Source organism: Mastomys coucha, unplaced genomic scaffold, assembly GCF_008632895.1.
Source record: "Mastomys coucha isolate ucsf_1 unplaced genomic scaffold, UCSF_Mcou_1 pScaffold22, whole genome shotgun sequence".
In the NCBI taxonomy this organism is placed as follows: Eukaryota; Metazoa; Chordata; class Mammalia; order Rodentia; family Muridae; genus Mastomys; species Mastomys coucha.
In genome coordinates, this window is record NW_022196905.1 from 265,560,379 (window position 1) to 265,572,473 (window position 12,095).

The 12,095-nt window shown below is 43.1% G+C and overlaps 1 protein-coding gene and 1 non-coding gene across 2 annotated transcripts; both read right to left on the reverse strand.

The window, feature by feature from the left end:
- Positions 1-535: 535 nt before the first annotated feature.
- Positions 536-10,894, reverse strand: Tomm20 (translocase of outer mitochondrial membrane 20). Its single transcript, XM_031341850.1, has 5 exons — positions 10,625-10,894; positions 6,797-6,843; positions 5,242-5,323; positions 2,711-2,853; positions 536-1,024 (listed from the first exon to the last, which is right to left on the reverse strand). The coding sequence occupies exons 1-5, from the start codon at positions 10,743-10,745 to the stop codon at positions 980-982; spliced, it is 438 nt and encodes a 145-aa protein (XP_031197710.1). The 5' UTR covers positions 10,746-10,894; the 3' UTR covers positions 536-979.
- Positions 9,849-9,982, reverse strand: LOC116071733. The gene has a single exon (XR_004111108.1). It is a non-coding gene; the product is annotated as a small nucleolar RNA SNORA14 (small nucleolar RNA).
- Positions 10,895-12,095: the final 1,201 nt, after the last annotated feature.

Sequence of the window (12,095 nt, forward strand, 5' to 3'; positions counted from 1 at the left end):
AAGAGATATTCTATTAAAAGCAAAAAAAGAGTCAACACTTGCACAAGACCACCCCAGCTTCCTTAAGGATGAGTTTCTGGGTAATTTATAGAACAGTAACAGAATCACTTCACATCAGTAGCAACTGACAAAGAAATTACTCCACTTAGAGGTTTTAATTGAGAAATACTAAGTCAGGCAAACATGCAAATTCAGAATATAAACAAGTGCAAGGCCTGGTTATTCTGAAATAATCGCCAGCTGGAGATGGATCTAAAGACACTCAACAGAAGCAATTGAACCAATGCCGAGATGGGACACCCCACAGACGGGCAGACAGATCCTCAGCCTAGAAAGAGCCAAGCGAGCAGACAGCAGGCAAAGCTCACCCTCCAGGTTAGGGCGCTGCTTGCAGCCAGGGCTTCAAAGGTTAGGAGTAAGTGCCCAGAGCACAGGGAGCCACTGATGAAGACAGAAGCTTTAAAGGAAACACCGGGAGGGAATGGAATTGTTAACAGACAACACACCACATATGTTCAAAAGTAAACAAGAAACGGTCTCTGTAAGGTTTTAATGCTCAGTTTTCACAATCACAAGTTTCTACCCAATTTTACAACATACAATAATGTTCTAGTCTTTAAAATGTGCATTATTCAACTATTCCTCATATTCTTTTCCAATCTTTGAAAATCAGCACGAGTTTCTACCTAATACTGTACTATATTTACATTTGAATTGTATGTCTTAAGAATAAACGAAATCCATGATATTTTGGTTAACTCAGTGTATTTATAAAATGAAAAGCTCTATCAAAATACTTTTCACTGGAAAAATAAATAGAACAGACAATGGATCTACCAAAGTTCACATTTGCGTTGGCAGATGTCAGTGTGGGACAGTTCATGACAAGCACAGTTTGCCCTTATTCCCCCAGAGCTGATCAGCTTCCAAGCTAACTGTTAAATTATTTTACTGAGATCTCGTCATGTTGGTATCTGGCTCATTCCACATCATCTTCAGCCAAGCTCTGAGCATTTACAATTCTCTGAAAGAAAAAGAAAATTAATGTTGAGAAGTGTCTTAATTTCAACTTAAATTGCTCTTCATATTCAAAGAACCAATTCTTGCTAAAATTCTCCCATTTTGACATAGATGCCACACTTCATATTACTGTCTCAGAAGACAAAGATCAGCTAGGCATGGTTGACACGTACCTTGAGCCTTAGCATGAGATGCTGAGCATGGGGAGATGGGATCAGATTGGTGGTGGTGGTGGTGAGGGGACATGATCATAAAAGCTTTACTTCCATATGAAAATTCAAACACATGACATAATGCTGTTCATCTATGAGAGCCCTTACTAAGCTTCGTAATTTCCCTTTCCAGCCTACAACCATCACAGAGAGGGAATACTGCATGCCAAAATTAACACCCACCAAAATCTGTGTATAACTTACATGCTTTGTTCTCAACAAAGCTTCCCTGTACTGGAACCCCAGGCACCAGTGGTGATTTGTATCCGCTTGGCCCAGGGAGTAGAGCTATTAGGAGACATGGCCTTGCTGTGTGTTACTGTGGGTGAGGGCTTTAAGACCCTCATCCTAGCTGCCTGGACGCCAGCCCATGTCTGCCTGGATCCTTCCGTGTTCCCGCCTTGATGACAACATCTGAACCTGTAAACTAGGCCAAATTAAATGATATCTAAGAGTTGCCTTAGTCATGGTGTCTGTTCACAGCAGTAAAACCCTAAGACAGTACCACTCTCCACTGGATCAGTCCCTGAACTGGGCAACTCCCAGCTTATCAGTGAGCATGGCTGCTTCTTTTTTCAATTTTGTCACACAGCCAGGTGACTCCTGGTCACATATAGCTACAGCAGCCAAATTATCTGTTCTTACTCATTTCTGGAATCTTGATTATAGCAACATAGCACAAACACAGTCAGCTATTCTTTCAACAGTACATAGCATTAACTGAGGCATGAATCATGCCCCCTCACCACCACCACCACCACCACCACCAATCTCATCCCATCTCCCCATTCTCAGCATCTCATGCTAAGGCTCAAGGTATGTGTCAACCATGCCTAGCTGATCTTTGTCTTCTGAGACAGTAATATGAAGTGTGGCATCTATGTCAAAACCATTTTAATCTAACTTTAAAAGATTTAGTTTGGGCTGGAGAGACAGCTCAGAGGTTAAGAGCACTGACAGCTCTTCCAGAGGTCCCGAGTTCAATTCCCAGCAACTACATGGTGGCTTGCAACCATCTGTAATGAGATCTGGTGCCTTCTTCTGGAATGCAGGCATATATGCAGGCAGAACACTGTATATAATAAATAAATGCACTTCCAAGGAGAAATTTGGTGATACAGTCAAATAGCACAGATTTCAAAGCCCGCAGCAGGAAGAAGGGGCAGGCAGTACTAAGCCTGGCACAGAGAAACCAGGATGGTCTAGGCTATGCAGTCTTGATTTCCGTAACCCCTGCTAGGTCACCTAAGTAGCTGAGCAGGTCAAATTTGGGGACTCAAATGTAAAGGTCTTAAAGTTGACACGAGCACTTACACTTCTGATTCACATCTGACACAAGCATGGACCTTAGACATGCTTAGATGTTCACTAGACAATGTATCATAGGACTGGCATAACTAATATTACATGCTCAGCAAACTTGCGCCTAAGCATGGAGTTCAATTCATGTGTTACTGTGAAGCACTTCACCTCCTTACCTGACTAATGGTTGGGAGCTTGGTCAGAAGCATCTGGAACACTGGTGGTGGAAGAGTCTGCTGTAACACTTGCAGCAGCTGCTGCGGCTGGCCACACACAGCAATGGCATTTGTCAGGTGGTCCACACCTTTCTCGTAGTCACCTGTCAGAACACACAACTGCATGTTATCTGAAGCCATCAAGATTTGTCACCAACTAATTAGTACTAGCCCAAATCACCAGCAAGTAAAAAATTGGTACAGAATGTCCTTGCACCCATGGAAATGAGCACATTTCATCAACTGACAGCTGTGCAAAGACTGAGGCACCAGCATCAATGGCTTTCATAGCCTGTCAAGCATAGTCAGAAATAGCCAAATCTCTGCTGTCACTGTGGGAATTATGTCTATCCCATTATCCAAATCAGACAGCACCTGACTGTCGTCTGGGTTTGGGCAGCCCTCACTGTGACGTACATGCCTGGCTCCTTTCCTGGTATGCGCCAGGCACTGGTGCAGGAGACGCCAGGTCTGCTGAGCCTGCACTGGCAAGAGTCATCCTTTCTGCTGCACTGACAGTGCTGATGTTGCAGCTGGCTCTGAGAACACACAATGCCCTCTGGAGGGCATCTTGGAAAAACTTCCTGATTGCTTTATTTCCAGCACTTACATTTTCTGATTAGTTTTCCTCTTCAGTTGCTCTTAATCTAGGAAAAGTTTGGAAACTAAGAAAGTCTGCTAGTTATCTGAATAGAAGAACTACCTGACTCTTGGTGAAACCAACTGAACAAACAATGAGAAACTTTCTCTTAGGAAAGAAAGAGACCAGTCTGGTCTGGGACCAGTGAGATGGCCCAGCAAGTCAAGGTGCTTGCAAAGCAATCTTGGATACCTTAGTTCAATCCCCAGACTCACATAAAGGTAGAAGAGAAATGTCTGCAAGATCTCCTCTAACCTCCACTCACTTATGAAATTTGTACACATATCCAACATACAATTTTTTAGTTAATTTTTAAAGTTTATGTGCTTTGGTGTTTTGCCTGCATTCATATCTGTGTGAGATGCCCTATAACTAAAGTTACAGTCAGCTGTGAGCCACTGCTGGGAACTGACCCTGGGTCCTTCTCCAAGAACAGCCAGTGCACTAACTACTATCTTTCCAGCCCACAAAATTAATTTTTAAAAGGGTAAAATTGACCATAAACTTTCCTCATAAAACAAACAGAACACAAATAAATACACACTATACATGAATTTCAACTCCACCAGAATCTAGTGAGAAAAAAAAAAAAAACAAGAATAACACAAAGTCAATTTTTTTGTTTTGTTTCTCAAGACAGGGTTTCTTCTGTCCTGAAACTCACTCTGTGGACCAGGCTGGCCTTGAACTCAGAGATCTTCCTGCCTCTGCCTCAAGTGCTGGGTTTAAAGGCATATGCCACTACTGCCCAGAGACACAATTCCAATTTTATTAATGATAACAACTTCAAAACTACTTTTGAGGTAAAAACTAGTAAACAATGGGATCATCCTATTGTATGAAACAAAATGCTGCCCAATTTTAGAACAAAAGATAAAACAAAACAAAATCACCTTTCAATACAAGTAACTGACTAAAGGAGGCCCCAAGTCATTATCTAAATTCTGGACCACTTAACTGATCAGATCTGAAGAGCTAGCAATTCCTGGTGCGGTGGCTAATATTGGCCGTCAATTTGTTTACATTTGAAAGTCACTAAAACCCAAGCACCTGAATTCATCTGTGAGATATTTTTCTTGGTTGGACTTTTTTAGGCCAGAGAGCCCCCTCCCCCCAATCTAGGCCATACCTTCTGGAGGCCACTCACAACAACAACGGAGAAGAGAGTTGTGCTTTTCGTCTGCTTGCCCTCACTCTCACTGGCAGGTTCATCTAACCCAAGCCATACTTCTTTAGGATTTCAATGCTGACTGAAAACTGGAAGTGCCACAGTTCTCTAGGACCTCCTGGGACTCCAACAGTGAAAACTGAACTGAACTGTATGAACTCAAAAGCTGCCAGGTCCTTGGGCTTTCTGTTAGGAGATAACCCCTGTTGGAACTAGTCAGAGACTAATAAATAAGCCACTGTAAAAAATTCTTCACACAGACAGATACACAAACAGTCTATAAATTCATTCTATGAATTGTGTTCCTTAGAGAACCCCAATACACCCCATGACTCTGATTAGGTAAATTAACTTTGTTTTAGGTTTATTAGCCACTCCTTCCTACAACTCTGGAAAAACCAGTGTTGGCAGGCTTGGTCATATTTGCTGTTACTATTTATTCTGCACTATGGAGACACCCAAACACCCTGAATGACGCGAGTCATCTCTGCAAAAATAAAGTTCTCTCCTGATTCCACTCAATATTACTGTATCTTCTACATCTTATGACAGAACAAGTAACTCTAAAACTCACATAAATCACAGAGGCAGACAACAGCAGCCCAGTTTGTCTTTCTGGAGCCAGTCTCAGTCCAAAGTACCTAAAAACCCACCTTGAAGTGTTTATCCTGAAATGACTATTACCTTGTGCTAATAACTCTTCACCAAGCTGTATCTCTTCAAGGAAGAATTTCTGAACAGCTTCAGCATCTTTTAAATCAGGTAACTGGAAATGGAACATACAGAAATTAAGCTGAGGATATAGCAACATAAAGAAAACCACTAAAAATAAAATTAGTTCATTTTAAGAACAGAACTCCTGAATCAGGGAAACTTAAAGAAAGCTAAAGTACACAAATATCTACAGTCTATACATCTGCACAAGCCTTTATATTACCATACATCTCTATCGGCTATACAAGATATTTTGTTGCCATTATAGACTATTAGACATAATCCATTCATTCTTTTAATAATATTTCACACAGATGTACAACTTTTGTTGGTGGGGTTTGGGGATGAACCTAGGGCCCCTTGCATACTAGAAAAGCACTCTATCCACTAAACTAGATTACCAGTCTTCTTTTTGATGGGATCTTATAGGCTGGCCTGGATACAGCTCAGAGGTACAGAGCACACACAAACCCCATTTCTACCTCTAGAATTCTAAATACAGCTCCTGTCAGACTCACATGTATACAGATCCTAAGTTATCTCCTCATTAGATCTCACATTGTTGACAAGTAGTCTGGACATACTAGAAAAAGTGGTTCCAGCTTCAGTTCACTAGAACCATATCCCACCAGCTATGCTCATCACTCAATTGACTCAAATAACAAAAGGTGTAACATTTATCAATGCCATTTTTGCTTGCTTGAGTGTGCTTTTAAAAGAACTATTAGTTCTTTTAATGGTCCAATAGTTCATCTATAAATCCAGTGGGTCAGTAAGAAGGAAAGCTGACATGTACAGTGACTAGCACTTGCTTAATTACTTACACATGATATAATATTTTTAATCAAGTAGATAAAAACCTAGTTATTAAAAACTATAAATTTGGGGACTGGAGAGATGGTTCAGCTGTTGAGCTCTGATTGCTCTTCCGAAGGTCATGAGTTCAAATCCCAGCAACACGGTGGCTCACAGCCATCCCGAATGAGAGCTGACGCCCTCTTCTAGGATATCTGAAGACACCTACAGTGTACTTTCATATAATAAATAAACAAACAAACAAACAAACAAACAAACAATAAATTCAGGACCTATGAAAAGAAAAATTAAAATTTATATTCCACAAGTTACAGTCTGTTTTTTCTTAAATTTGTCTGAACCTGATATAATTCTGATCCATGGGTTTAAAAACATTAAAGATATCTGGGACTAAACACACATGGTTCTTTTTGCTACTGAAGACAGTCCACTATGTTGCCCAGGATACCTCTGGCAGAGCTTCTCAAACTAGGATTAAAAGTGTGGATCTTTTAAGGTTACTGTTGGAAGAAGGAAGGAAAATCCAATCAAATGTATTTTTTTAAACCATTTTTAAGTAGCTGAGAACTTTTAACTCTTGGTGTCCATCTCTGGAGACCCTCATCTTGCTGCTTATCAGTTAACATATTTGCTTACCACCACCAAAGGAAAATACAGGACGCCTGGAGAACATGCAATCTACTCGCAAAACTACAAGATTTTTTATTACCTTGGAAAGCCCAGCTCTCTCCTTAGCAAGCTTCTGTTTCTTTCTTCCTACAAGAAAAATAAAGTAAAAATTTGGCTATCATCATAACGTCCAGACATCCAATTGCTGCCATCGTCATTAAATCTACAAAACACTCCTGCCTCCCTGGTGAATAAACTGATGTTTCTAGATAGGAGCTTTCTCTATTCTACTGCATCCCCGCATCCAGCAATTCACAAGACAGAGACTGCTCCAACAGCTGCACAGCAGCAGGACAAAGTTCCCTTTCCAAATAAAAGAATTAAGCCATTATTACTGAAATATACAGATTCCAGCTTTACTATTAAAAAACTATCCCTTCTTAAGCCAAGTGGTTCTGTAAAATTATTTGACAAGCTCTGTGACTCAGGTGGCTTCAACTCCAACAGCTCCTGTCCGCTGGATCTCCAACTTGGGATGCTCCCAAGTGCAGAGATTATAGGCAGGCAACTAGTCCCAGTGACCAAAAGCGAAGGGCAAGAGGTTGAGCCCCAAAAAGGCATTCTGAAATTGTTACCTATGGGCTGATTAGTTAAAAACGGCCTCAGTGCTCTGTAACAGTATGCCCTAAGAAAGAGTTCTTAGCTTATGGGGATCACCTGCCAGGTTTGTATCCAAGGCCTACACTTACACTAGAGTGAACGTGGCCCTCAATAAAACTCATCTAATAATAGAATCTGTAATTGCCAGGTTCTAGGTATGTGGTACAAGTGCCTAGGCTCATATTCTGCCATCTTGGCATCTTACAGTTAAATACTCAATACCTAGAAAGTAGCAGTTACTCATTACTATGACCTAGACAACAACAGGGGTACAAGTGAAGGACACTCCCTGCGCACTAGATGGACAAATTGTAAGCTAGAAACTTAACTCTCCAAGATCAGTCTTGCCAAGAAAAGCAAAAGCCATCAACCAAGCAAAACATCTCTGAAAACCTTAAAGTAGTCTATGAATCTGAGTCAATTTGGAACTGAAGGACCTGTTGGCTAGTACTTATAAAACGAAGGGATGAACAGTTACTCAAGCAGCTTGATTTTAGGCCACCTGTCTTCCTTATAACCTTATCAAAGACACATCATTCAGATGAAAACCACCTCACAAAGCAAAACTATGTAATAAGCAATGAAAAATATGTGCTAAACCAGAAATTTGAGAAAATAATAAAGGGCAATGAACCTACTAATTTCCACAACCATCTAACTAATGCAGTGCATGGGCCTAAAGATCCTTACTGTGTTTGATTTTTAGCAGGGTGATTAGAGTTCTGCCTCCAGTTTCATAAGATTATCTCTGTAATAAAGGCACAAATGGTAACAGGCTGAAAGAAGTCACGCATTCAATTAGCAAAGTCAGGTCTTGGTTATGTGTTGAAATTAACCTCAGACACTTGTAAATCTACCCAGTTTAAGCAACTATACCCAGTAAACAAAAATAAAATAAAACAAAACTGCAAGCCAAGTGAATGCCTTTAATCTCAGCACATGAGAGGCAGAGGCAGGGGGAATCTCTGATTTCAAGAACAGCCAGGATTAGAGATCTTGTCTCAAAACAAAACAAAGCATGCCTAAGTTCAGAACCACTCCAAATCTAAGCCATTATTTAAAATAAATCACATATTTAATGAATTCCTAAGTGAAGTATTTTTCACAGTGTGCAGTATAAATGAAGTGCACCTGCAGTGGGCACAGTAACTATTTAGAAACCTCAGATTAAGCCTTAATACCAATGGAGCTGTGTGTTGTGTGTGTGTGTGTGTGTGTGTTGGGGGGGCACTTACAGAAGTCAAAAGTCTGAATTAAGACAGCTAACCTAATTTCAAATTCTAAACTTAAGTACTTTTTCATTAAAAAACAAAATGACTTAGAAAACTATCCTTTTATTGCAGATGTACATCCAATAACTTAAATTCAAATTACTCAAATTCTTAAGAGTCATCCAACTACATAGTTTAGAGACTGTGAATTTAGAGACTGCTACTTGGTAGCAAAAATTTGCCAAGACAAACAAAACTTCTAGCATTCATTAATTACCACTGTTAGCAACAGTACCAAGGACTCCTTAAGTGTGGCTTCCCCTCAGCCCTCTCATCACTGCTGCAGTTAGTAATTCACTGAAACCAACTGGTTCTGACTAAAGCTAAGAAGAAAAAAACAAGCAGTCTACCACAGAAAGCGATAGGTAGCAGAGGTAGAAGGCCTAGGCTGCAGAAGGCCATGGATTCAATCACAGGAAGTGCAAAAACAGAAACGCTGGAAAGATTATTTTGAAAAGACCAACTCTAGCAGAGCATAATGGCCACGCCTTTAATCCTACCATTTGGGAGGCAGAAGCAAGGTTTATCTGAGTTCCAGGCCAGACAGGTCTGCAGAGAGCCTGTCTCAAAATTAAAACAAAACAATCACAATTTTCCTGAAACAACTTATGATTTCTTCAACCAAAAATCACTTTAAGATTTCCAACAAGGCTTTTCAAAGGAATCAGCCTGCTTGGCTGTCTCCAAATGTCTACATAGCTGCCATGCACTGAGCAGACTCGTGGACCCAAGAGTCACACTTCACAGTTGGCATTTATGGAGTCTTCGGCATGTCATGTCAAGTACTTATCCCACCAAACCAAGGAGGCAGCTCTTACTATACCATAAATCCAAGCAGCATTCTTTCCATTACTCTACCTAGCCAAAGGACAAAACCACATTCTGTGTCTCCCCACATAATGAAAATGGTGCTGCTACTTGGGGCCCACAGTCTCAAAAAGACCTCGATGTCCTACAGTAAGTAGTGGAGGATCTACGCTAGTCTCCGACCATATATAACTACGAAAAATTAAAAAAGATTTAGAAATACTAGAGAATGTTGTTACTGGATGACCCCTCCCCTCTAAAGAAAGAGGTAAAAAAAAAAAAGCCGGATTATTCCAACAAATGTGCTTTTGGACTATATTTTGAAAATGAATAGTCTCTTGAAATTCATGGGCAGATCACATGTCCATGATTTCCCATGGCGTGCCAAGATTTCCCTCCAGTAAACCTCTTAAAAGATGTCGCAGGTATGAAATAAGACTGAGCCACGTGAGGAGCGCAGCCCTTTGGACTCCCCCGCACTTTGTCTAGCATTCACTCATATCTTGGAAGCACCAGAGCAAAGCCGCCAAGAGGGTTTAAGAATGCAAGGACGACACCCCACTGTGCTAGTGCTGGGCCAGCGCGGTCAATAGATCTGCAGAATAGAGCACCACCTTCGGGGTAGGTTCTCGTCTGAAAAACTAGTAGTTGGAGGCACCAAAAGTTCGAAGCCGACCTACCAATTACAGCAAGCCCCTGTGGTAAACACACATAAAGAATGATTGTTTTCCACGGTGAATGTTATCACAGCACTAGGTAGAAGCGGGGGGTGGGGGTGGGGGGCTAGCTGCCACGAGGTCGAAGCTAGCGTGGGCTTCAGCCTATCAGGCCGGCCTGAGCTACACAGGAGGACCGTCTCCAACCCGCACAAACGCCGCAAGTTGAATGGGGGGGAACGGAGCTGGGCGAGGTGGACCGCTAAGGCTGGAGAATTACCACCTTAGCCTGAGCTAAAGACCCGTCCCACCCCCTCCCCAGCCCCTACGAGAATTACAGAGCGGGGAAGGAAAAATGTGCTACCCCTCCCCCGAATCAGCATGCATTCCACCGCCAGCAAAATGGAGCCAGGTCGCCTCCAAGATGGAGGCCCGCGGGCACAGGCGGGACCCTGGCCGCAGAGCGCGACGCCGGGGAGCACTCGGGTGCGCGCGGGCCTGATGGGGAACAGGAGACGCGCGGGGCCCACTCACGTTCTCGAAGCCTGTTCTTGAAGTTGGGGTCACTCCGCCTTTTGCGGTCGAAGTAGATGCAGTACCCGATGAAGAGGGCACCGCACACGCCCGCGGCGATGGCGCTGTTCCGGCCCACCATCTTCGCTCGTCTGGGGCGTGTGCCGGGCCGCGGCAGCCCGCCTGGCAGCGGTTAGCTCCGACCGATCGGAGCACGCCGGCCGCTCGCAGCCGCCTGTCTCCAGTCCAGACGGAAAAGGCCGAGCGCGAGGACTTCCGGTGCGCGAGGACCCCAGGGCGTCCACGGCAGGCCGTCCGCGGCGGTGCCTGCGCGGGAGCGCCTTGTGCGCACGCGCAGATGATCCAGTCTGCGCGAGGGAGGCGCCATGCTGGGGGTGGGGCGTGCACTGCGGAGGGGTTTGTGCGTCATCTCACGACCTGTGGGTTGGGGGCAGCACGTGTTTATGGCGCGCTGAGTCAGAAGCCTCTTATCCACTGTCCTTGCTTATGAAAGACGAAGGTGGGAGCCGGCTGAGAACAGCATCTCATCTCACTGTGTCCTTGAGGAAGCCTGTGACTTGAAGTGCATACGTTTGCTTTTTAGGTTTTTGAGATGGGCTCTTCCCTGTAGCATGGTAGGGTCTGGAACTTGCTGTGTAGTCTGCCCTGGCCTCAAACCTGCAATCCTCCTGCCTTATCCTCTGAGCAGTGGTATTAAAAGACCTGAACCGCCTGATCTGGCAGTTTTTGCTTTGTAAATTGGGTTGTGACTGAGCTTAGACACCGTGATTGACTTCAAAATAATTTTATGATGTAGTCCCGTCTTATGTTGCAGAGAAGAAAAATGGGGTAATTCGTTAAAAAAATTTTAACCTGTGAGGGATGTAGAAGGGTAAAAAGAGTCTAGGGATGGCTTTGATTTGTGCAGTCTTGAAACTGCAGTCTCGTTCTCCCCATCCCCCACAATCCTAGCAAGATTCCCAACCAGCTCATTGCTTATGATTGGACCCACCCACCAAGATCTTGTGGCTGGCATTTCAAGGCAAGGCAGTCTGGTACAGCACTGCTCCCTTCACTATGGAAACCTGGGACAGTGACAAGCTATGCTGCAGTCTCTGAGAACTGGGTACAGTGGCATAAGAGGTAGCTGATGCAAGGCTTCCCTGCACCTCTCATTGTAAGAAAGCTTTTTTTTTTCCTTCAAGATTTACTTATGCATGTGAGTGGTCTATCTGCATGTACACCTGCATGCCAGAAGAGAGCATTAGATAGCATTACAGATGGTTGTAAGCCACTATGTGGTCGCTGGGAATTGAACTTAGGACCTCAGGAAGAACAGCCAGTGCTCTTAACTACTGAGCCATCTCTCTAGCCCCTCTAAGAGTTTTTTGAAGCTATGTTAAGGGAGAAAAAAGTTTATGAGAAAAAAACGTTTAATACTCATGGTTAATCAGCACCTAGCCAGTACTTATAACAGAGCCAACTTCTATCC